At 45.4% G+C, this 27,086-nt stretch overlaps 1 protein-coding gene across 2 annotated transcripts in view; it reads right to left on the reverse strand.

Moving 5' to 3' along the window:
• IQCA1 (IQ motif containing with AAA domain 1) overlaps positions 1–27,086 on the reverse strand; it is a 155,616-nt gene that overhangs the window by 23,931 nt on the left and 104,599 nt on the right. For both annotated transcript variants that reach the window (XM_047722651.1, XM_047722652.1), the window contains exons 12-15: positions 26,165–26,232; positions 23,412–23,494; positions 16,294–16,401; positions 12,784–12,983 (exon numbers count right to left, since the gene is read on the reverse strand). In XM_047722651.1, coding sequence (XP_047578607.1) covers positions 12,784–12,983; positions 16,294–16,401; positions 23,412–23,494; positions 26,165–26,232 — 459 coding nt within the window. The remainder of the gene's footprint in view (positions 1–12,783; positions 12,984–16,293; positions 16,402–23,411; positions 23,495–26,164; positions 26,233–27,086) is intronic.

Here is a 27,086-nt window from a genome sequence, read left to right on the forward strand (position 1 = left end):
CCATGTCCACGGGTTCCCTCCTGTACCCAAGCCAGACCCTGGGACCCCCTCCCCAGCTGTCCATTCTCTGGGCTCCTTGTCGCCCCTCTACTTTACAATGCCCCTGGCCTGCTGCAGAGGGCGGGGCCCACGGAAGCATTGTTCTGCTAAAAGCTATTTTAAGTCCAAAGCTTCCCTACTTCCAGTCCCCAAAGAAAATAAGAAAATGAGATGCTGGGTTTTAAGCTTCTTAGAAAAGAGACACTTTATAATGACAAAGGCAAAACCTTATTCTTTTCACTCCCTTGGAAAAATCGTAGCTTTGGAACAGAAAGCTGCAGCGGAACAGTTTCCACATAAACTGTTGTCTCCCGTCTTTGGCTAAATCGTGTGGTCGCTGGGGCAGCGGGCCTCCCCCCTCCCATGTCCACTTGGCAAGTGGCAGCTTTTCCACAGCCCACTTTTCTTAATGGGAGTTGCAGATGTGAGCACCGAGAATTGCTGTGGGACTTTTCTCCTTCTGCTTCTAACGAAGTAAGCCACCTCAATGGTCCCGAAATGCAGGAGTCTTCTTAGCTGGGACAATTTTGAGACCAGCAGTCTCACTTCCAGTACCTGGTTTAAAATTGTTCTGTTCATGGCATTGCATTGAACGTGCCTGCCCACAATTGTCCTGTGAACTTGTCTGCGCCATTGGGCTGGTGGGGGAATTCCGCACTTCCTGTAAGAGTGCACCTGCATCTGTGAAGGAATGGCTTTGACGGGACTGTTCACCTGCTTTGGGGCCCACGGGGCGCCATAAAGGACCTTGGTGGTGACGTGGTTTGGCAGGGCTCAGTACTTATCAAATGAAGAAGACATTTCCCCAGCGAGTGTTTAACAATAACAATACAAGGAATAATTGTGGGCAAAGAGCCTTAATCTCCACGACTTCACTGCTATCCTCACTTGCCATGTGCCCCATCCTGTGCCAAGCACGTCCCAGCTTCCCCCCCCTTTATACATGAGGTCACTGAGTGGGGGGTAACACGCTCGTCAGCACTGGAGAAATGTTGGAACCTGAAGTCAGACCTGGCTCTGCCTGATGCCCCCGGGCTCTTCTATTAACCAGGGGTCACATTGCCATGTCACCATGGTAGACAAGATGTCTGGTCAAAAGCATCTCATTAACCCATTTCCTTCTCTGCGCCCTGCCATTCCAGACAGAACTCTAAAACCATTACTGTCTTGTCCTGCCGGGTGTGCATTTTCCATTTTCCTGACCTTCCACAGTGGCGAGCTGGCCCGAGGACACCTGGTGATGATGGCGCTTAGCTCTGGACTGAGATGGGAGAACGGAACCTGGGTCTTCCCATGCGGACAGCTTCTCCCACCAGGAACCATCTAAGGGATGAGACTTTTCCTTGGAGAAAAGAAGACTCAAGGTGGCAAGGGAGCTGTTTTCAAATAGTTGATGGGTTGTCGTGGGAGGGGTAGATTGGCTTTACTGTTTTTGGCTCTGGATGTGGAAGGAGAGCTGTTCTCATATGTTCCTTCATTAGTGCCTCTGGAGGAGCTCTGATGTGCTAGGTACTGTGCTTGGTGCTGGGGTCCCTGCCCTCAAGGCTCTGTCCATGGGCAGGGAGGGAAGCTTGTGAGGGTGGCCCAAGGAAAATGGGGTGTCAGCAAGGACCACTAATGACAGAAAGAGGGAAAAGTGGGTCAGACAGGCCACCAGGAATGGAGATCACAGATAAAGTTTAGAGCAGACTGAATTTCTAGTGGTCTCTAGAAGATCACAGAGCTGAAGAGGGGGACACACTGGCCATGCTGGGGATAGGAGCCAGGGCACAGGGTTAAGTGTGCCGTTGTGGGGATGCATGGGGTCACAAAGTCATCACAGAAGCTGTCACCATGCTACGGAGCTTGCTTTTATCCTGGAAGCTGTGGAGGGTCTGTAAGGGACTTGAATCAAGAACTTTGATCCTAGTCGTGTTCTAGAAAAATCCCTCTGGCAGGTGTGTAAGGCATGACAGGCTGGACAGCTGTTCCTGGGGAACTGGGAATGTGGTTGGTGGGCATGTGGGACTGGATGGCAGGGGCTCACAAGTGAAGGACGAGAGTGGAGAAGCCCAGTGTGGGCTATGGAATGGGGTCAGGGGTGAAGACGCCGATGGAACAGGAGGGCTCAGGCTATGGGGTAAGAGCAGCACCAGAGAGAACAAAGGGCATAGAAGGGAGAGCTGTCCCCTGAGCCCAAGGAGGTCAGAGATCCAGGCAGGCAGAATGGGCAACCATGGCCAGCGCTGGCCTGAAGGTCTGGCATTCTGGAGGTCACTGCTGGCATTGGCAAGGCATGGAAGGGACAGAAGCCGGGTGATGGGGGCTGAGATGTGAATGGTCAGAGACTGAGACAGGGAACATTCTTTCAGAAGGATGGGGGGGTGCATGGAGACCAGGGGTGGCATGGAATGGGAGGGGAATCAGGAGAGGATGACCTCAGAAGGAGAAAGGCTGTCCTCCTCCTCCAGGGAGCATTAGGGATGGGTGGTTACTGATGCAGGCTACATGTCTATGAGACAACAGATAGTTAGAAATACAAAGGGAGGACAGACTAAGCTTTGAAAACATGGAAATTGGTGGAATTTTGGTTCTTTCTTATTGTTATTGCAAGAGCAGTATTCATTAACATAATTTTCAGAATACATATTCAGACACAGAGACAACACTCTTTGCCTCCTCCATTCAAGTCACTCGTCAAACATTTCCTGTCTTTACAGACTGTCTTCGATGTGTGTATTTGCCAAAATGAGATTGTTCCTCAATCAAATCAGCTTGTTCCTCACACTGTTCCTGCATTACCTTCTGGCTTACCCAGTGTGAAATTTACTTCTCCAACATCATTTTAACATGAAGTCCCATAATTTATTGATCGACCCTCCTGTTTTTGAACCTTTGGGCAGTTTCTGCCTTCTTATGAAATTAAACCATGGTTCGATGAGTTTGGGGGACACATGACGGGTGCTTTCCTTAGAACGAGGCCACACCCGTAGCTGCTGGGTCTCAAGGCTTGTGTTGTTCATGTTTTCACCCGCATTGCCAACCTGTCTTCCTGGAGAGTCTCTGCTTACACCCTCTCCAGCCGTGGAGAAGCGGATCTGTTTTTCTACCTGCCTCTCCTTAACGAGTATTAACAATAAAAAACTCTTTGCCAATTTGTTAATGAAAAATGGTATCCTTTGCTCTTTTGATTTTCATTTAGCAATGAAAAGCCTTCATTTAAATTACCCACAGATAGTTTGAGGTCCTGGGCAATTAGATGTAATTAATTCATAACTGAACTTTTCAGAAGTTCCACCGGGCAGTTTGCTTCAGCTGCCAGTAGAGGGCTCTTTAATCCTATCACATTTAACTTCAGGGTTTCAGTTTTCTGTCTTCTGGAATGAAGATGGGACTTCCACCAACGAGTGTTTTTTCAAATTTGGGGGTGCTCTAGTGATCAATTAAAGACCTCTCCTTCTACGTGAGTTTGATGGCTTTGATCTTTTGCAATCTCTAAAGAAACACTGTCAAACATTCACCGTCAGAATGAGATTCTCTTGGGTTACGATATGATGGCTCCACAATGAAAATTGTTTGTGTTTGGCATGCTTGAATTACCAATATGATTTGTCCAAATGACTCCTGGAAGCTTCGAAAGTTCTCTCTGAAAATGTTCTACTTTACTTGCCTTAGAGAAACTGATAAAAAACCAGCTATTTTTTTCCCCGATAGTTGAGTCTCAGTTTACCAAACAGAATAGGACCACCCACTCAACCATCCAACCACACATCTACCCACCCATCCTTCTATTTACCCTTCCTTTGTCTATCCATACATTTATCTACCCCTGTTCCATCCACACATCTACCCACGTATCCATCCATCCATCCAACCATTTGCTGTGGTGAGATCAAGCTGTGATGTATCAAGCTCAGTGTTGGGAGACAGGACAGTCTGGGGTCCAAGAGACATAGTCCCTGCCTGCATAGAACATGTAGTTTCTCTGTCTGAATGGGTGGTGCTGGGCACAAGGAGGCAGCCAGCAGTGAGCTGCTGCCAGGCTGGGGAGGAGTTGGAGAGCCGTGGGTTACTTGGGGAGAGGGGAGGCTCATGTTCCCAGACTGGAGTCACTTGAATTCCATTTAAATACTTAAAATGTGAGCACATTTTGTTCTGTATTTCCACTATTTAAAAATATTTAAAAGTTCAATTTCCTTGCATTAACTTTTATGAGATTGCAGAAATTACTTCAAGTCCTCACTGGGTGTCAGCTGGGAAAACCATAAATGATACTCAAAGGAAGCGCAGAGGTGTGCTAAAGAGTCAGGAGCCCAGGTGGGCTGATCCTGCATGGAAAGGAAGGTAAACTGAGGCAGAGGAGAGGACCAGGAGGGAGCCAACGTACAGGTCCAGTTGATAGACTGTGGCAGACACCATAAGGGGAATCGGGTTCGTGCTGGCCACAGAAAGACATTGACGTCATTGCTGATTGTTAGGCTGTATTCAACGGGTAGGTGTCTGAATGCTGGCAGGCACCAGGCTTACAAATCACCTGGACTTCCCTTTGGAGCCCTTCTCCTCCCCAGCTCGCTCTCAGCCATACTAGGGCTAATGGTGTCACACGAAACCGCCCTCTGAGCTGACTCTGAGCAGCAAAGGGGTTAACGCCTATGTGCACGGCCATCCTCAACTTCCCATGGCACAATCTAGCCACACCCAAGGCCTTCCCTGCTTTTGGTGTTTCCAAATTGGTTAACAATCCTTTAATACCTGTGGATTGACCCTGGTCCTAGCCCACCCCCATTAGCGTTCCAGGGAACAAGAGCAGATGGACACAGTATTTACGGTGATTTATAGCCCACAGAATGTCTGCACTTCCTTGCTGACAGACAACGCTTGGGGCACCCACGGTCCAGGGCCCTCCCTCCCTGCGGAGTCCACTCAGCCCTCCATGGGCAAGTGGAAATGTTCTGTAGCTTCCACTCAGTTTGGCTGTGAACCTAACAGTGCTCTAAAATATAAAGTCCATGCTAAAAAAATATGGGAAAAAACAAAACAAAACCCCACCCCACCAATCCAAAAAAACCCATTCTGAAGTCCCTTCCTCAATCTGAAACCATCTCCATGATGCAGTGAATAGTGACCTGGCCTCGGATGGCAAACCCATTTGGGACTTGGGGTCACCAGTCCCTCTCTTCTCTTATTTTCAGACCCTGGTGCTTCACCAGAGCTCCTCAATTCTGTGTCCGTCCCGTCTTCCCCACTCCTCCCTTCTTTCACAGGAGCGGCTCTGTGGTTTGGGGTCAGATGTGGTACGTGTTTGCTTTATCCTGATTGAATCCCACCTTGTGAAGGTGACTCCCATAATTATTATATTTATTACACATCTATGTGTTTGCAAAAAACCACCCACAAACAACCACAATGTCTCTGTTCGGGTTATTAACTGGGAGTATAGGTTTCCATGAGCTATAGAAACATAATTGGCTGGGCTCTCCATCACCTGACTCCTGTTCCAGCTGTTCATACCAGCACATCTGGGCAAGATCTATTGGCACGTGGCCACAGGCTGTTGGCTGTGAGCCCAATGAGGAGCCCCTGGCGGGTGATGCCAAGGCACGAATGGCATCATAACTTCTTTTTGTCCCGATGTGTAGGCCAGTATGGGCCACGTGGTCTAGACCTGTCACCACTGGGTGTGGGGGGGCATCCTCTCTCTAGGTCTGGCTATCGCTGGAGGAAAGGGAGGGCTCAAGGACCACAGGGAGAAGAAAATATCTCTCTCAAGACCGGGAGCATGAGATAGGAGTTCTCTGCCTGGTCTGCCTTCCTGGCTCTGGAGGCCTCCTCTTGGCCTTCTTGTGGGAGGACTAGAAGTTCAGGAGAAGAGTTTGCTGGACAAGAGGAAAAGAGGGAATCCAGAAGTCATGGAAATCCACCAGGGGGCCAACAGCATGTGGGAGCTTCCAGTTCCTCACCTTTTTATGCTGAAGTGTCCCCAGCTGACACTTTGACCCAAGAATGTCCTTGCCCTTGGGTCACTCACTGTGAGGGCATGGCAGCCACAGGCTGGGCACGACGGAGGCTTCCTTTCCCCAGCAGCCCATTGGGAGCCAGGTGACAGCTCTGGGGTCAGATGTGGGCTAAAGTCTAGATGCCAGCCTTTTTGTTCTTTTGTAGTTTTGGTCAAATTTAGCACTCTGAGCCTCACTTTTCTTGTCTGCAAAATGGAGACTTTAATTCCCGCCTCATCTGGGATTGGTGCGGTTGAAAAGGAAAGTGTGTATAAAACTCCTTCTCATGTGTCAGACTCCAAGCGAGATGAGAATCCTTCCTGCTTTTCCATCCTGATTTACCGTCATGAAGACCCAAGGAGGCTGGTGCCTTGCCTTGATAACTCCTTCCTTCCTTCCTTCCTTCCTTCCTTCCTTCCTTCCTTCCTTCCTTCCTTCCTTTTTAAGATTTATTTGTTTTAGAGGGAGAACAAGAGTGCAGGGGAGGAGAGGGGCAGAGGGAGAGGAAGAGTGAATCTTTTTTTTTTTTTTGAAGATTTTATTTATTTATTTCACAGAGAGAGAGAGAGAGCGAGTGAGCGAGCGCACAAGCAGGGAGAAGGAGAGAGGGAGGGATGAGGGAGAAGCAGGCTCCTTGCAAGAAAGAAGCTCAGTGTGTGGCTCGATCCCAAGACTCTGGGACCATGACCTGAGCTGAAGGCTGATGCTTAACCCACTGAAACACTGAGGTGTTTCAGGAGAGTGAATCTTAAGCAGAGCCCACGCTGAGCGTGGATCCCAGTGCAGGGCTTGATCTCACGACCCTGAGTTCATGACCTGAACTGAAACCAAGAGTCGGATGCTTAACAAATGGTGTCACTCAGGCGCCCCCTTCCTCAGTAACTTTCTATCAAATATGTATTCAATACTAATAATTTATCACATTTATTAATTGTTAGATATATTTCTAATATTTCCCCGCTAGATAGATGTGTATTATTTTCCACGTACACTTTTAGTATAAGAGGGAATTTGAGACAAGATGTGCTTATTTGTACAGTAAACTTGTTTCTTCAGGGAACTCCTTTACCCAAACTGTTAATCTATTAGCATTATTGTGTGTAAAGCAAAGGAACCCACCAAAAATAGCGATCAGAGAATGGACTTGAATTGGAGGCCATGGAAACAAATCCGAGGCTCGTTTCCGTGGTGTTTCCCAGTGAGCAGAGTGTGCCCGGTGAAGCCTGAGGTGCCACCGGCCAGAAGGGCGGTTAGGAGCGGTTTCCTAAGAGTTGCATTCTTATATTCCTGGAGATTAATTCAGAGATAGGAATTCTTTTTTTTTTTAATTTTAATTTTATTTTTTATAAACATATATTTTTATCCCCAGGGGTACAGGTCTGTGAATCGCCAGGTTTACATACTTCACAGCACTCACCATAGCACATACCCTCCCCAATGTCCATAACCCCACCCCCCCCAACCCCCCTCCCCCCATCAACCCTCAGTTTGTTTTCTGAGATTAAGAGTCACTTATGGTTTGTCTCCCTCCCAATCCCAAGAGATAGGAATTCTTTATAAGGAGGTGTTTATGAGTAACAGGCCCTTCTGTTATAGTTCACCTTCTCATGCAAATGCGTGCCAGGCGCAGCCCCTCCATGGCTCACATAACACAGGAATGCACTATGGCTTCCTGCCCTTGATTTTCCGGCACAGGCATCACTTCCTACTTTTCTGTGGTTAATTGAAAGCAAATACTTCTTTGCAATGCAGATAGCGGTTCTGTCAATCATGCCAGGACACAGTGGCCCACCACACGTGGCTTCTAATTGAATGACACCCACTCCGGAGACCTTTACGTCTTTCTTTTATCGGTTATACACACGGTGAACGTGAGGCTTAATGAGGCAGGTGTCAGGCACTCAGACATGGAGGGGCCTCAGTGGATAAAGACACTCTTCCACATTTTGAAAATTGGATGTTCAGCATTTTGGGGCCCACATGATGTCAGAATGCAATGTTTCTAATAAATGCAAAGATAGCTTACTTGATATCAAGATAAACTCTCAGCAGCGGAAATGACAACTTCTTGAGAGAGAGCCGTTGGCTCTGTCCTGGGGTCATACCAGGAGCAAGGGAGCCATGTGGTAGGAGGGAGAAGAGGCTCACTTCAACTAGGTCTACTTCAGTCAGAGGCAGAATAGTGTAGTGATGACACCCGGTGGCTCTGGACCCAGACCGTGTGGGCTCACATTGCAGCACTGCTGGCCAGGGAAAACTTCTTCAATGCCTCAGTTTCCTCATCAGTAAAATGGGGATAATGACAGTGCTTCCCTCCTAAGGTTGGTTGTGAGGACAGAATGAGTTAATTTACACAGAGATGTGCTAGAATAGGATCTGGTATATATGGATGCTTATGAAATGTCAATATTTTAATATTTATGTGCTTCTGTCTGTTACTTGACAATGTCAACAAAATTAGGTGTTTATTCGGGGTGGCAGGGGGAAGCAAGAGGGTAGGTTTCTTTTGCTTTTCCTCTGAAGCACTTAGTGCTTGGGGCTTGGTCGGTGAGCCCATGAGGCCATAAGCCAGGCTACTGGGCTTTAAATTCCAACTCGTGTTTAAATCCTTGGCTAGCCTCAGAAATGTGCTTGCACGCTGGAAGATTCCGAGAAGCTCAGTGGAGAGCAACAGCCAGAAAATTAGAAGAACTAAGCACACACCTTATCCTTTGCCAAGTTAAAGGCACTTGTTAAACTCCTCAGGCTTTCCATTTAAGTTTCATTAAAGTGAAGATGATGTTCTAGGACTAAGAGATTCACCTTAGACTAAGGGCAAAACCAAAATAGACCCACAATAACAAAATGGAAAACAAAACCTTTGCAAAAGCTCAAGCTGATCAGCCAGTAATATAACTGCCTGTCAGAACAAAAGCCCAGCATGCCCAGAGTATCAACAACACATCATCCACAATGTCTAATATGCAAATAAGGGTAATTAACGATATGAATAAACAGGAAAATGGGACCCACAGTCAAGGAAAACAGTCAAACAGAGAGAGAGTGACTCCAAGATGACCCAGTGTTGGAATTTGCAGACTAGAACTGTAAAGCAACTCTTAAGTTGACTTAAAGGAAAAGATAGTCATATTGAATGAATAGATGGAGAATTGCAAGAAAGAAAAATCTATAAAAATAAGCAAAGTTAAATCCCATAACTGAAAAGCAAAATGTCAGAAATACAAAAGATATCCACAAGATAGGCTTAATATCAGATTGGCAATGCTAGAAGAAAATACAGAGTACAGACTAATAGTAATTATCTGATGTGGCAACTAGAGAGAACAAGACGTGAAGGACTCGTGGAACAACATCAAGCAGTCAAATACACGTGTGACAAGGGCACCCAAAGGAGAGGACCAAGAATGGGGCAGAAAGAATATTTGAAGAAGTGGTGTTCCAAGTTTCCAAAATTTGGTATAAAACATGTATTTATGGATTCAATGATCACAGTGAGCCACAAGCAGTTTAAGCCCAGAGAAAAAACAAAAAACTCCCAGTACCTCATAGTCAAGCTGAGGAAAACCAAAATAAAGAAAAATACTTACAACATTCGGAGAATAATGACACATGCACACACGAGATCAACAGTTCAAATTTCTGATAACTTTTTATCAGAAATACGGAGGTAAGAAGATAGATGGAATCACATCTTTAAAGTGCTTAAAGAAAAATATAACCTGGAATTCTATATCCAGCGAAACATGCCTTTACAAATGGAAGTGCTATAAAGGCATTTAAAAATAAATCAAAAGAAAGCTAAAAAATACTTGTTGCCACCAGACAGCACTGAAAAAAAATGCTGAAGAAGTCCTTGGGCTACAAGGGAAATGATACCACGTGGGAACCTGGATGGGTGGAAAGGAACGGAGATCACTAAAAAGAGTGATTATGGAGATGAGTGTAAAAAGCTAAATCCCCACCCCCCCCACCATTCAATTCCTTTACAAGACATATGACTATTTAATATAAATAATGCAAAAATGGTACCACTCTATTGTGTTTATAACATTTCTAGATGTAAAATGTATGATAAAAACATGAAGGACACCGGATAACAAATGGATTATATTCTCACATTTTATGTAAAATAGTACAATATGAAATCTGCATACACGGTGCTAAGTTAAAAATGACTATTGTAGTCTGTAGAGCAATCCCTGGAAAGGAAGAAAGAGGCACTGCTAAAAAGACAATAAAGGAATCCGAATAAAGTAATAAAAAGTACTGAGTTAACCCAATAGAAGACAGGAAAGGACAAACCGAAGAATAAAAGAAGAGATGGGGCAACGGAGAACAAACAGCAAAATGGCGGAACTAACACCATCAGATGATGACTGCGTTTAGTGTAAATGGAGCAAAGGCTCCAATTAAATGGCCTCTGTTGTCAGGGTGAAGAAGAAAGCAAGACTCAACTACGTGCTGCCCACGAGAAATGCATTTTAACTCTAAAGACAATGAAAATAGAAGAGTTATCAAGAGAGCTCCATTAGTATTAAGTGAGGTGGACCTCAAGACAAGGAGTATTGCCAGAGACAAAAAGGGACATTTCCTAATGATAAAATAACCAAACAGGAGGTCGCACCAATCCAAAATGTGGACACATCTCCTAACGGTGCTTCAACATATGTGAAGTACAAACTGACAGAATGAGAGGGAGAAATTTGGAATTCTATGATCACAGTGGGAGGTTTCCACACCCTGTGGCACTAAGAGATAGGACAAGTAAATGACAAAAAAAATTAGAAAATGGTTCATCTCCCCCTCCAACTCCACCCCCCCTTCATTTCTTTCCTTCCTTCTCCTGAGAGACTGTGGGCTCTGGTTAACAAACTGAGGGTTTTAGAGGGGAGGGTGATGGGGTGATGGGTGAGCCCAGTGGTGGGTATTAAGGAGGGCATGGATGGCATGGAGCACTGGGTGTTGTACACAAACAAAGAAGCATGGAACACTACATCAAAAACTAATGATGTGCTGTATGGTGACTCATAACATAATAAAAAATTATTGAAACTTAAAAAAATTAGAAAATGAATAAGCAGGTCACAGAACAAGAGACAATATTTGCAATATGTACATCTGGCAAAGATCTCATAACCAAAATATACAAAGAACGCTTGAAAATCACAAGACCAACCATACAGTAAAAAGTAGGCAAATGACTTGAACAGATATTTCAAAGAAGTTAAACGAGGACCAAAAAACCCGTGAAAATGGTGGCCACACGGTTGTGTACATTTTTCAAAGCTTGCACTTAAGATCCATCCTTAAGATCTATGCATTTCACCTTGTACACGTTTTGCCTTGATAAAAATGGTGCAGGAGGGCGAAGAGGAGAAGGAGCTGGGTTTGAACCCCAGCTCAGCCACATGCTCTTCGTGGCCTTGGGCAAGTTACTGAACCTGTCAGAGCCCCATTGTCTTTATCTGTAAATGGGATGAGGATGGGCTCTTCACGGCCCGCTGTGAACATGCAACAGCCCCGTAAAGAGGTGACACAGGTGGTCCCTACGAGGGGAGGGCTGTATTAAACAGCTCGGCGGTCTTTACTCCCCGCCCACCTTCCTCCCCTCCCACCTCCCAGGTCTTCAAGATTCTCCCTCTAAGGATTCCTGCAGGGTGAGCAGCAGGGGAAAGGAGAATGGGAAATGTCCCGATCCGCCACAAGGGTAGGGACCACGAGGCTAAGAGAACAAAATCCCATTGCCACCATAGCCTCACTCCAGCGGTCAATGTCATGTGGAAAAGGAACCATTTCTAAGGGCAACTGCTTGCATATAAGCCCCAGAGCCCCCCGAGAGCTGATGCACAGGTGACACCGTGCCCCAGGTGTGGGGGTGTCCTTGCTAGGCAGTAAAAGCTGGCTGATCCGGCATTCTAGCAACTAAAAGTGAATTGAACAGCATAGAGACAACCTTCAGGTACTCAATGAAATAAAAATTAAATCTGTCCAGTTTTAATATTAAATATGAATATTCTGTTATAAGTGCTTGAAAACTTGGTAATCCATTTGTGAATATATCATCTCCCCATCTACCTATCGACACCTGTCTATTACCGTCATTACCCATTTCTAAACCATATCAGAGAATCTTTGCTTTTAGGGATGACAGCATCATTTGGTCTGACTGCTTCCTTTTCTGGCATAAGACAGAGACACAGGGAGGTGAAGAACTCTTCTAAGATCTTGGAACTGTGTAGTATATGGATCTTTTAGGGTATCCTGTCCTGCAGCCCAGAGATCATGGAGCATGGACGCCCCTGTGGTCAGCTTAGCTTCCCACAGGCTCCTTGGGATCATCTGTGTGAGGAGCAGACATGCCCAAGGAACCACATACCTTGGCGACTCATGCCATGTGTGAAAGAACAACCGCCCCCACCCAAAGCAAGTGGCTGACACTGTTACCAAAGGAAGGGGGCTGGAGGTAGAAATTGTGGCTTTCGATTTCAGGGACATGTGGGGGCATTCAGGGAGGATTCCTGCGGCAGGAGGAGGCTGATCTGGACGGGACAGTAGGGGTTATTTATGTAAAGGAAGATGCTGTTTCTGCCTGTTGTATGCTCAGCCAGCTGCACAGTTGAAGTGATTTATAGCAGGATGCGATGGGGGAGTATAGGAGAGATGGGCGTGTCAGCCTTCGGAAATCATCTGCAAGGGTCCGCGCTCATGGGCGTCGGGGGTTAATGGCAGGATCTGAACGTGTAATCTGAACAAGAAATGCAACCAGTACCTTGACCACCACGTGCAGCATCATCTGCAGGCCGTTTTTGCCAGGGTACTTCCCCGCAATGTTGGCTGCGGACAGATTGAAGAGGTTGGCTCCCGTTTCGGTGCAGATGGCGTGGACCAGCATTTTCTTCCCTACCCCCGATGGCCCTGCCAGCAGCAGGGATTTCACCAAAGGAGCCTTCTCGTGCACTGTTGCAGAACCTATAAGACGTAGAGGCAGAGGCTCTAAAATTGTGCAGAGAAGCTAAGTGGCACTGAAAAGAGCGTCCCTCAAGGCTATTCCTCCAGCGTGTGACCCCAGTTTCTGCAACAGTGATGAATGTGTCCAAAGCATTTCTAACTGGAGGCACATCCCTGGTCTGAGTTGGCCGGTGACGCCTTTGATTTTGTATGTCAGGGCTAGAGGTGGGGGCCACGAACCACCCTGCCTATTCTACACATGCCTTCCCTGCTGCCCCTTTCCCTAGAATTTCCCCCCAACTCATCATTCTAAAGAGCATTCCTGCAATAACTTACCTCTGGCGGGTTTTTTTTTTTTTTTTCCCTGGCGGGGGTGGAGGGTGTTTCTCTGCTTGTCAGCAGTGTTGCTACAGTCTTTGAAAGCTTAGGAAAAGGAATGTGGACACGCAGCCACAGCCGGGGAGGGGGGATGGGAATGTTCCTTAGTGGTTCTCAGGAGAGAAAAGGGAAAAGCAAGAGGCAGGTGTAGTGGCCAGACTTCCTCGGTTCCAGCCTGTTGATGAAGGGTCTGGAGTTACCATGCGGACACTCGGAGGTCGGCCACACTGTCCATTTCCTCCGGCCCGAGCGGGACTTGGCCTCCAGCATCTTCCACCATCCTGAACACAAGTGGAGTGCACACTGGCATGAAGTAATTATGAAATGAAATCCTGGAAAGTGCTGTGATCAAAACATCTCCTATCATGTGACTTTGCTTTGGGGAGCCACTGGGCACTTTTTGATGAACTGGAATATATATATCCAAATTACGATTATTATTGTGCTTTTTCTTCTTGTGTAAGTGAAAAGATACAAAAAATTTATCAAATAATCAGGAATAATTTTTATGGTTACCTAACATAATCTTGGAAGCCAGTTTTGAGCAAGTTCTGTTTAAAATGCAATGACACAGACGTGCTTTATTTGTGGTCAGTGAGGAGTACAGTAATGTAATATGATAAGTGATTCTGTTGCTCACGATCGGAGAGGGACGCCATTCACCCGGTGGTACATGTAGCACTGGTATTGGGGGCTGGTGCATTCATGGCCCTGGCGGGGGACTGGTGGGGAAAACTCAGGACTTATTGTCGAGAGTTTATGGCTGGGACGGGAGCTGAACCTGAGCAGACGTGATCAGAACAGGAGGCAAATAGTGCTGAGATCTGTGCAAGCCGTGGAGGGTTCAGAGAAGAACCTTTTTCCAGGTCGGGGGATGGGGACCTCAGGCTGGACTTCTGGGAGAGCGTGGCACCTGAGCTGGCCTTGGAAGCAGCAGAACTGGACCCTGTAGACACAGGGACCCTTGAGAAGATGCTGGGTGAGGAGGCACAGTGACTGTGGGCCTGGAGAGGGAGGTCAGACAGGTCCTGGGGAGTGGCAGATAATTCTTGCTAGTGATATAGCAGGGGGACAGCAAGGGGCTGGGGGGGTAGACTGATGCCGGCTTTAGGGGTCCCTGGAAGGCAGCTGGCGTCGCAGATTTGCCAAGGGTGCTGGCTAAGCGCCCTTCTCCCTCTTTTCCCTCCACATTCTGGGGGGCAGTCACATTTCTGAGAGCGTGTGCGGGTGAACGCTGACCAGATGCATCCTGGGTGCTCCCTTATCTGCCCGGGGGGCTCGGAAAGCTCACGCCTTGTCCTGGGAGCCCTGGCTGAGGTTCTTCGGGTTCTGGAGGCCAGTGGATACTCCTGCTGCCTGGCCAGGGTACAGAATGGCCGCACGGCGTGTCCTTGGGGCCCTCTGCTGAGTGGACAGGTTGGCTGGGACCTGAACACAGTGCCAGCAAACACAGTTCCTGTTGTCATTGGATATGATTTTAGATTTACGAAATTTAAAGGGAGCATCTGAAGGAAGATCTGTGAATGTCCTTGTCTGTCTGTCTGGTTTGTGCCTTGCACACACACACACACACACACACACACACACACAGGTCCCGAGAAGAAATGCCTGCTGGCTCTGGGACCCAGGGAGGTCAGCAGCCTGTAGGGACTTCAGGTTCCTCATCAACAAGAGAAGGATTCAGGTGGGATGTTCCCCGAGTATCCTTCTTCTGAGGCTTTTAAGCCAGCTTGGAAATGACATCCAACATTTTGTTTCCTGGAGTCAAGGATCAAACATACTACCCCCCTCGCTGATGTCTTAGGAGTTCCAGTGATGTCTTGGTGCTCTCAGCTCGACTGTTTCCATCTCACTGTGATGAGGGTTGAGGGCTCATTGTTTCATTTGCATGGGCCTCATAAATATTGCATATTTATTTTGTTGACCCCCGAAGTATCATACACTTATATTTATGATATGTTTTGTATATATAAAATTGATGTTGACCCCCAATTGCACTTATTACTTCTGACATGAAATTAAAAGAGGAAGGGACCATCTCTGGCCCGTAGGTCTAAGTCAAAGTGGAACAATATTGTAAGTGCCCAAACTATTCTCATATTATTTTAAAGCCAGTTAAGCAAATAAAACACGATTTCTCTTTCAGAATTGTCATCAGAGGCCAGCCCAGATGACTGAGGTCATACCCATAAAAAGGTTGTTAAAATGATAAGAGAGAAGGAGAGCAACAGAGAGCTCTGTGACAGAGGGCCCTGCCCTTCCCGTACCTGTCGCCACACTGCAGAACTCTGGTCTGTTGGTCTGAACAATCACAACCGCATCTCACTTAGCAGTTAGAGTGGGTATCAGTGAAAACCGGCAGAGCCTTGACCCTTTAGATTCATGAAACACACTTTCACTGGTTCCTGAAAGGCTGGCTTTGTTAAGGACCTAGTAACAGAAGCCTGTGTGTAAAAGGCAAGCCTAACATTAGCCCTTTGTCTAATTTGATTAATTTTAATCAAAGGTGCTTGATTGCTGATGGGACCTTCAGCCCAGAATGTTAAGCAGGTGCCCAGAAGTGGTGCACACGTGCCCCCTATGTAGGACCTTCCTGTGCTCTCCAGGATCAAGGTCACAATAGAACTACCCTCCCTCAGAGTGGTCAGCATGAAGAGATCAAACAGGAAGATACTGCCAAGGCAGCAAGCAGTTCATCGCTGCCTCTAGGAGACGTGCAACGGGGGCGCCTGGGTGGCTCAGTCCTTAAGCGTCTGCCTTTGGCTCAGGTCAAAGGGTCCAGGGTCCTGGGATTGAGCTCTGTATAGGGCTTCCTGCTTCTCCCTCGTCCACTCCTCCTGCTTGTGTTCCTTCTTGCTGTGTCTCTCTCTGTCAAATAAGTAAAATCTAAAAAAAAAAAAAAAAAAAAAAAAAAAGGAAAGGAAATGCACAATAGGGTGTGTGGAGTCTTTACCTAGTGGCAAGATCCCGTAGAGGGCGATGAGCTGTCTGACGTCCAGGAGGGAAGGCATGGGCTCTATAGATACCTGGCGAAGTGTGGTCCCCAGGTAACTGTACTCGCCTGGGGGAACAGAACCAGAGGGTAAGTCAATGGAGACTGTGCTGGTCTGAGCGGCGTGATCTTGGTACCTGTGAAACTAACACAGAATACACAGTCAACATGTCTGAGCAAATACAACAGTGTTGCTGGGAGTCAGGGAGAACACCTCTTCTCTCAGACCAAGGCCTTAGAAAACCCATCCATTCCTGAACGCTCTGCTCTCCAGGCTACTGGAACGGTGCATTCTATTGAGTAGGACACTAACCTCCTAGGATTTCCAAAACTGACCTTGGACTTTCGAATACACGAAGCAGAACAAAGTTCTAAAATGAAGGACGTATAGAGTAGACTAAAATGTGGTAGGCTTTATTTCATTTATATTTCTATTCCAAGCGATGATGTCTAACATGGGCATAAACTTTAAACACAAATTATGTAAGATCAATGTGGAATTTGTACTGGAGCAGGGTAAATCTGAACCTAAAATGCAATCATTTGAAAGGAAGGATATGAGTCTAATTTAGGATAAATAGAAACATCTCCTTTTGCGGGTCATATTCATTTACATTTTTATCATTTTCAAAGGATTACCAAAGGAATAATATAGAAATAAATCTTTACAGGTTTAATTAGAAGGCATCAAAGGTCTTAATTGTAACTAGTCATAAATCTGAAATGTTATTTTCTAACTAATTTAGATAAGGTCACCAAGAAAATTAGTTTGGCTGTCTCCATTTGTCACGAGGACGGACCCTTTATATGCTCAGACAGTTCTCTCTTGATTTGTACCAGAATCTGAAGGGAAAATATTCAATGCCTGAGTCACGGAATCTTGATCATTTTTTTTTTTTTTTACTTTTTCTTTCTATAAGAAGTATGGGTCTTGCAGAATTTCGATGTTCTATACATATGTCCGACAGAATGCTCTTACGTGTACGTGAACTGAGAAAACCTTTAAAGCATTTTCAAATGCTAAGAAAATTAGAATTAGAGACCAGATAATGCTTGCTGTTTTGTTGTGGAGGGCAGGCTTTCAAAGCTTCCCTGTGGAAAAAAAAAAGTCCTTGGCAAGGACAATGGGTATTGGTGGAGAGAGTGAGTGATAGTGAAAGCTTCCATTGCGACTTCCGATCCCTGCGCTTTTTAATGAGCAGGCCATAAATAGGAGAGTGGTTAATTTCGCCTTCACTAGAGCAGGAAGAGATCCTGTAGCCACCATTAAATCCAGTGCTTATTGCTATAAACATGACATTAGAGGTGATCTGAAAGTGACCCCAATTTTCCTGCTTAAATAAATCCATTTTAATACCCAGATGCACCATATTTTCTAGAACCTAACAGATTTCATTTAGATACATCATATTAAGTTGAATTAGTGGGTGTTGCTTCTGATGGAGTGAAGGACACCACCAGCCCCTGCTGCTTGGCAGGCTTTGGGACTCATCCTGAAAGCATGCTGCTGTGTTTTGCTATTCCTGGCGTGGATGCCCTAAACCCTTCCCATCTGCTCAGGCAGAGCTTAGAAACTTCAGGATTCCCCACACAGATCCCAGGTCTTCTGCCAGAGAGGGAAGAAGGAGATGGTGGATGAAAAGGCATTTAAGTACAAAGCATGAACAGGGGCAAGAAAGCCTACAACAGTGGATGGAAAAGGAACAAGGAATGTCTTACTGGTCAGACTGGGTTTCCTTACAATTCTTATGTGAAAGGCAGATCCCCAATATCGCAGTATGTGACCTTGTTTGGAAATAGGGCCGTTGCAGATATGACTAGTGAAGGTGAGGTCATTAGGGTGGGTCCCAGTGCAATATGACTAGTGTCCTTTATAAAAAGGGCCGTGTGCACACAGGTGTGAAGATGGGCACAGAGACAAGGAGACCTAGCAGAACGCCAGAGGCTGCAGCAAATCTCCAGGGGACAAGACGAGGGGTGAAATGATGAGGTCGTAGGAGCGCAGGGACCGCAGGGTAGCCATGCAGGAGGGCTGGCAGTCGGAGCAAGAGAGACTCGGGGCCGTGGCAGGGGAGGGTGGTGTGCAGAGAGACTAGGGCAAAGCAAGAGCTTCTCCTTCAGGCTCTCAGAAGAGACCACCTTGCCGACACTTTGATCTTGGACTTCTGGCCTCTGGACTGTGAGGGAATGTGTGTGACACCTGTTCCAGCAGCCCTAGCAAACTAGTACAGAAGGAGTAAAATAATGGAAGACAACGGGGACATCAAAGCAGTTAAAAAAAATGAGAAATAAAAAAAACTTGAGAAATAAGGATGGGATCAGCCTCTAATGTTCCATTCTACCCCCGACACAGCATTAAAAAGAGTATGGAGAGCATTGTATAATAAGTCCTAACTTCTCAAGCACGTTCTTTGGGGACCAAGGGCGAGGGGCGAGGTCCAAGGGCAGATGTTGCTGATCAGTGTTTGCTTCTCCCGACCCCTCGCCGCCAAGTGCAAGGATGCCCTGCCACCCCTACTCCAACAGGGCTGCACACGCACCGTCTCCCAACGGTGAGGATGGGCACACGTGTTACACGGTGATGGGTCAGGAGTACGGACTGGTTCATAAACTGTATGTTGGATGCTGGCCGCCTGGTTTCCAGGACGAGGTCAGCAGAGAAACCGCTCTAGGTCAACTCCATGTTGGGAGAGCTCAGCCGAGATTGTGCAGGACATGCCAGGTATCAGCTATTCCGAAGCTCTGGGGGTTTCATATGTGCAGACGTGTAAGTCAAATCGTCTAAGATATTGAGTTTTTTCCTCTGTCAAGCAGGCTCTGAACACCAAGGGGAGTGTGGGAAACACCAGCTCTGGCCTCAGGTCAGTGTCCCCCCAAAGGCACGGGGACTGAAACATGGGTGGAGCCGGATAGTTTAGCAGAATATTAATTTGTGTCTGTTCTCTCTGTATTTTGGCCTTAGGCAGTGGCCCTGCACTCATGCTTCTGTAATGTGGATTGGTGGGGGGAGGCCCCTAGAGACACCATGAAGTCACAAGCCCTCCGATTTGCAGCCCCTCTCCCTACCCCACTCCCCAGCCTGCCAAAGCCTGGGCAAGAATGCCACCACCAGCAATGGCGGTATATGTTCCGGATGCCGCATCTCCTACCTCACTATTTCCAGTGATTTAATGAGGCGGGTGCTGTGACTTTTCCCCTAATTGTGGAAACTGAGGCACAGAAGGATCACATAAAGGACAAGCCTCCTTCAGAAGGTGAGGGATGGGAGAGGGGACATTCTGCCTTTCACATTTTATTTCTCTTAAGGTATTATTTATTCATTCTTTGATTCATTATAATTTATTTTCCAAAGTGATTTTTCTCTTTATTTCTAATATTCCTTGAGTTTTGTCCACTCATTTCTGAGTTTTTCTAATTTCCATTCTATGTATAATTCTTTTTTTTTTTTCATTCTATGTATAATTCTTGTATGTTATGTTAGCTTGCTTGAACGAGTGGGTTCCATCTTTTTGTGATGTTAATTTGTTCCTTATTCTTTCTTTTTGATAGAAACATTGCATGGGCTTTGATCTTGGATGTTTCCATTGCTTCATTTCATGTGAGACAGTATTTCTCTTACTTTTAGAAGAAAGTTTGGCACAGGGTAGCTTTTTAAATGTCACAGAGCCCCCTCTTCTGTTGTTTCCAGATGAATTAAAAGCACAGTGGTGTGCTTTTCTGAGGTGGTCATGCCTCTCCTAGTTCTGGCTGCAGCTGCTGTCTTGGTCCGGTCTACCACCCTGTGAACGCCTGCTGGTCATTTTTGTGTTCCTCTGCTCTGTGTCCCCAGTGGCTTGTACTTTGGGATTTCAGGGGAGACCCTGTCATTTAGTTTTGGTGTAAATGTTGTCCGTAGGTTTCTGGTTTTGCTATCTGGCTGCTCTGCCAATTTTTATGTAGGGATTTGGGACAATCCACTGTCATCTTTCAAGCTAAGGAACTTAACTGGGAAAAAAATTAAGGAAAACATGGAAACGCCCTCATGGCAGTTTGACTGATTTTGTTTTAGACTGGGTCATTTTCTTTTTCTTTTTCCTTTTGATTTTTTAATTTAAGTTCTAGTTAGTTAACATGCAGAGCAATATTGGTTTCTGGAGTAGAATTTGGTGATTCCTCGTTTACATACAACACCCAGCACTCATTACATCAAATGCTCTCCCATCTCCCATCTAGCCCACCTCTCCTCCAGCAACCCTCAGTTTGTTCTGTATCTTTGAGAGTCTCTCATGGTTTGTTTCTCTCTTTTTCCTTTTCTCCCCACTTCCATCTGTTCATCTGTTCTGCTTTTTAAATATGTATGAGTGAAATCATACAGTATTTGTCCTTCTCTGACTTACTTCACTTAGCACAATACTCTCTAGATCTATCCATGTCATTGCAAATGACAATTTCTTTTTGATGGCTGAGTAATATTCCACTGTATATAGACTACATCTTTGTCCATTCATCAGTTGATGGAACTTGGGCTCTTTCTATAGTTTGGCTAATGTTGATAAGCTGTTATAAATATCAGGGTGCATGTATACAGACCCTCCAGATCTATATTTTTGTAGCCTTTGGGTAAACATCTAGTAGTATAATTGCTGGGTTGTAGGGTAGTTCTATTTTTAACTTTAGAGGAAACCCCATACTGTTTTCCAGAGTGGCTGCACCAGTTTGCATTCTCACCCACAGTGCAAGAGGGTTTCCCTTTCTTCACATCTTCATCACCATCTGTCATTTCTTGTGTTGTTAATTTTAGCTATTCTGACAGGTGTGAGGTGGTATCTCATCATGGTTGTGATTTGCATTTCCCTGATGATAAGTGATGTTGAACATCTTTTCATGTGTCTGTTGGCCATCTGGATGTCTTCTTTGGAGAAATGTCTATTCATTCGACTGGGTCATTTTCTTTACTTTCTTTTATTTTTTTTTTAAAAGATTTTATTTATTTATTTGACAGAGAGAGAGATCACAAGTAGACAGAGAGGCAGGCAGAGAGGGGGTGCATCTTGGTTCTTTCCACAGTTTGGCGACCAGAGGTGGCGGGGGAAGCAGGCTCCCTGATGAGCAGAGAGCCCGATGCGGGGCTCGATCCCAGGAACCTGGGATCATGACCCGAGCCGAAGGCAGAGGCTTTTAGCCCACTGAGCCAGCCAGGTACCCCACGACTGGGTCATTTTCATGTGAGGTCTGATTGCATTCACTTTGGGCTTAGGTGTCATAAAGATGTTGCCTGGAAACTGACAGATCAATGCAAAGTCCAAGGTGGGTAAGAAATCAAACAGAAGATGAGAAATACATCCATCAGTTTATTTTTGGAGACTCCACCTTGTGCCAGGCACGTCTAAACACTAGAAATTCAGTAATGAGCAAAAATACAGGATATCAAAGGAAAAGACAGACAAGGAGAAGTCAGAGATCCCAACCACAAGGAAAGGAGCAGTATTCTGTTAACGATGTCATGTTTTCATAAGAACAGAATTAACAGAGCCAAATCAAGGGAATCCAGGAGAAAAGTCTTTGGTAGTTGAACAAGAAGCACATTAAATAAATAGAAACCCAATATACATTCCAGTATATGTCCTGGTAAAATTCTTATACTGTTAGGAAATACAAATGCTCCCAGTGCCCTAAGGAACTATGGATCTATTTCAAAGGCATTAAAATAACTATTTTTTGATCAGAGGGAAATGCCTTCTTGTTCCTACAGGCCAAAATTAGGTCAGTGTGTAATATAATACAGTGAAAAAGAAAGGTTCCATGTTTCTACACTGATACCACAGCACATTAAAAAGAGGGTGGGGAGGACACTTCTTTCTAGAAAAATGGCACCTACTAGACATAGAAGGGATGATAGAAATAGATCCCCCCATTTTACAACTACCCTAGTAGGAATCGATGCAGGCCAAGAGCCTCAGTGGAGGATAAAACCTTTAAGCCAGCTGGGAACGGAATCTCCAGAGCCTGGAATAATTCTCCCCAACCCCCGGTTTTTCATTAACTAGGAAGCAAAGAGTGAAGCTTAACAGTGGAGAAGTCTGGGGAACAGCTCCTTAGCCGGTGATGGTACTTAACATCCCCAGTGATGGGGCACACGTGCCCCCAGTGTTAAATACTGAGAAGGACATAACATCAGCTACATAGTCTACTTTCAGAAACATTTAACCCGAATCTAGTTAAGAGCAAACTGTCAAACCACTTCTGAGAAGGACAGTCTGTGTGACAGCTCAGGCTCTGACAATGTCAATGGGGTGAAAGACGTTGGGTTGGAAGTTGTTCTAGATTAAAGGCATGGAAGACGACTAAACAGATTTGAACAACACGGCCAAGGTCCTTGATTGGATTTTGGATTCAGAAAGACAAAATTGTATAAAGAACATTATTAGGACAATTGGGGCCGTTGATTGCTTACAAGGTATTAAGTAAGAACATTGTAGTAATGTGTGTGATTATTCTTTTGTGGTTATGCGGGAGAATGTCTTGGCTCATGGCCGATGTGAGAAAGTGAACATTATACCTGCATTGGGGTGCTGGGATTAAGAAGAGTTTTAATCTTTGAGTGTGTTTTCGGGTCATCATTTGTTTTTTAAAAATTGAGAGAAAACATTTGTTGGAGATAATGACAGCAGATGTCCCCCCCTCCTTCCTCCCAGCTACTTCTGTGGTGAACCTTTCTGGAGGGAATTCCTCTTGTGAGAACTGTGTGTTGTTCAAGTTCCAGGGGCTGCTCCCTTGGGGCATTTGTTTAAACCTGAAAGTATGAACGCTTCTTCATTTCCTCAATTTAGCTTATGCCAGACAGAATGCCCCAAGGAACATGGCTAATAGGCTCAAAACCCTGCTTCTACCACATTCGGGGAGAGAGCTGGACCTGTGAGTTCACGGCACAGACTGAATTCAAATCCATTCAGTCTAACAAAAATCTACTACGAGCCACTATGGGCCAGGTTTTGCCTTGGACAACAACACAAATGAAACCTCTTGCCAGCTGTTGGGACTTCAAAACCCAAAAAGTGACATAGGCGGGACATACATGTGTTAATTTTGGTGAGCCTTACCGATGTAATCAGAGAGGTTAACTTTCAGAGCCTGGATCAGCAGCCCTTCTTCCACCAGTTCCTTATACAGAGACTCAATGGTCCTGGTGATAAAGCAGACCAGCTATTCCATGAGCAGACACATCACACCAGCATTTCCGTTAATCGCCACATACGCAGAGAACTTCCACCAGATCTATTTCTAAGCACATTGGTATGTATGCAAATAAGTTGATTTTTGGAAGCATTTCTACCATTTGGGGGACATTCTAGGCTTTAAAAACAATACTTTTGCTCATCCACGTGTACGTCTGACGTTTCCCACTAATAAGAATTATATTCGTGGGCATCTGAGACCAGGTATAGCTCCTACAGCGTGCCCTTTCATTAGTCCTTGCGATGGCACCGATATGAATTAGAAAGTGCCCAGTAATAGCAGCGCAATGGGCCCGCGATTATATATTCAGTTAGCATCTGCAAGCCGTAGTAGATCATTAATCCTTTGTGAATTGATGTTTCCTTTTAACCCAATAGCATAGTAGTTCAGAAGAAATATCTATAAAGAACAAAGTCTTATGGGGAACTAATTCTACTACGAAGGATAAAATGTTTAACGCAGTGAGTGTGATGATTTTTCTGGAGGATGTTATACTTTTCTATAGTGTTTACAGATGTCCAAACCACTCCCCTAAGGGGGCCTTGGGCATACAGCCAGCACACTGGTAATTTATACTAATTGAAGAAAAAATCAAGACAGTATCCAGCTTAATGAATGAAACTCCCAGTGAAATTAACTGGGGCTTGGCTTGTAGGAATTTAGATAGGTCAAACTCAAATATTGAGTTTAATCCTTTGAGATGTTTTGTCTATTCCCTTTTCATTTCTAGGGGCCTTATGCTTTAGTTCTACCCTAGTTTTTAGAATGAAGGGTTGTAAAAATAACTATATTTAACCAGTTCTTTGTTCTATGATCCAGGTTAGTAGGATCAAGAATATCAGTTATATTTAAGCCAAATACCATTGAGATAAATGTTAATTAAATGACCCCAGTCTTTGATTGACTGGAATTGTATTCTTTCAAATATGTTTAAAATAGTGTTTAAATTAAAATAGCATTTAAAATTCTGCAGCAAATTAAGGAGGTTTTAATTGTAATGGGATTTGGGATAACAGTATCTGACTGTCAAGAAAGTACCAACTGTAGGTTTCTAACTAGAATACTGATTTAATATAAACATACAATATATGCATACAACTCTCAAGCAGAGTTTGGGAATGTACCCCTGCTAGCCAGGGGATGACTAGGAAATACTCCCGAACAGGGGCACAATACGTGGTCTCCATTAACAAAGCCCATGGGAAGAAAGGTATACCTTCAGAATGATTTCTGACATTCACTTATTAGAGACTGTATTTTTTTTTAAAGATTTTATTTATTTATTTGACAGACAGAGATCACAAGTAGGCAGAGAGGCAGGCAGAGAGAGAGGGGGAAGCAGGCTCCCTGCTGAGCAGAGAGCCTGATGTGGGACTTGATTCCAGGACCCCGGGATCATGACCCGAGCCTAAGGCAGAGGTTTTAACCCTCTGAGCCACCCAGGCGCCCCAGAGACTGTATTTTATTTTATTCTTATTTACTTATTTAATTGAAGTATAATTGACATACAATATCCTATCAGTTTCAGATGTGTATCACAATGATTCAATATTTTTATACATTACAGACTGATCCCCATGATGTCTAGTCCCCATCTGTCACAATATGAAGTCATTACAATATTATTGACTATATTCCCTATGCTGTGTAATACATACCCATGACTTATTTTACAAGAAGTTTGTGCATTTTGATCCTCTTCCCCGGTTTCACCTGTCCCCAGGCTCCCCCAGCCGGTGACCACTAGCTTGTTTCCTGCACCTGTTTTGTTTTGTTTATTTTGTTTTTTAGATTCTAATACATTCCTTGAAAATATTTGAAAACCTGGGTCCTATTTATTTCCAATGTTAATGCATGGAAGGGCCATTTCAGCTTAAAAAACGAGCACTAAAAATGATTCATGAGTATCAGAGTTTGGCCAGTGGAGCTCGAGGCAATGGAAATGCCCCTCAATGAGGCAAAACCCCATCCTTCCCTTCAATGAGCACTTGTGAAGTGCCTCAGGGGGCCGGGTCCAGGGCAGGGCAGAAAATGGGGACCATCTCTGCCCTCCAGGAGGGTCCGTACTCCTCCAAAGTTGGATCAGGTTGCTGCTTCTTGAACAACTTCTTAAGACCCTCCACAAATTTTGGGGTGCTTGGGTGGTGTGGTCAGGTAAACATCCAACTCTTGATTTCAGTTCAGATTATGACTTCAGGGTCATGGTATTGAGCCCCAAATTGGGCTCCACGCTTGGCACAGAGTCTGCATGGGATTCTTTCTCTCTCTCCCTCTGCCCCTCCCTGTGCTTGAGCATTCTCTCTTTCTATTTCTCTCAATAAATAAATAAAATCTTAAAAAAAAAAGAACCCCACGAATTTTAAAACTTAAAAAAAGGTCACATGATTTCAGAGGTGACTCCAGTGTTCATCCTTTGGCATGTATCTTTGCAGGCTAGGAGGCCACTCTTTATATAGGACTGCAGAGCAGCCCAGCACTCCCAGGGTGGAGGAGGTGTGGTGGGCAGAGAGGGGTGCTATTCTCAGGCTGGGGCCGAGGACTTTGGCTGTGACCTACCCTTTGCTCTAGGGTTGGGGGGAACCCTCCATGTGCAGCACAAGTCTAGAGCACACCTCACCTGTCTGCTGTCAGGTCTTTGTCCTTCTTTCCTCTTTTCCCTTTTTTGCCTTTCTTCCCTTTCTTTTTCTGGAAAAAAAATGGAAATAGCCAACAATTTAGTAAAAACAAGTGAGCAAATAAACTCTAGAATTTAGGTAGGGCGGCTGTTTTTGGTAATGGTGTCAAGGAATGGGATGGGAATGTCCATTGTGTACACTGGACGTGTGACAGCCAGCCACATTTTCTTGGATGGAGGGCTTGGCCTGGGAAACAGCCTGTTGCTTATGTGGGCATGTCCCTGAGTGAGTAGAGAGTGAGGTCATCCCTGTGAAGCCTGCACGGGGCCTGACTGCCAACAGGCATGGAGTATCCTGGCTCTCTTCTTGTGGGCTCTCAATTACAAAGGATGAGAGCACCATGTGCCCAGGCCATCAGGCTGTGCTGGTCTTTGACACCCAATCGCATGCCCTGTTAGCATCCAGCCCAGAACTGGTTCCCCGAGGGCTCTGCATTCTGATCACTGTGACAGCTGGAGGAAAGAGCTTGGAATGCGATCTTTCTAAAGAACACTGCTGCTGATTGCTTCATCACTCTGTAAAGCATCCATTGGTACCTGCCCTTCGCACCCAGGATGATGTTAAAGTTCATCATGGTGGATGGTATTTTTCCAGCCTGCTGCTCTCCCTTTCCTGGCTCATCTTTCTCAGACCTCCTCGGGCCAACCCTGCTCCCCATCACATAGACTGACTCTTAGGCACTTTCTTACTATCTCAGCATCTTTCATTCCTCCACGTCCATGTCCTCACTCACTCATTAATTTCATTTCAGTATAGTTTATGCTCAGTGAGTATACTCACGTCTGGGCTGATTGACTTTTGCATTTAATTTTTACATATAACCATATAACCAGTGCCCAGTTCAACATCTAGAACATGGTCCCT

This window comes from Lutra lutra, chromosome 3, assembly GCF_902655055.1.
Source record: "Lutra lutra chromosome 3, mLutLut1.2, whole genome shotgun sequence".
Lineage (NCBI taxonomy): Eukaryota > Metazoa > Chordata > Mammalia > Carnivora > Mustelidae > Lutra > Lutra lutra.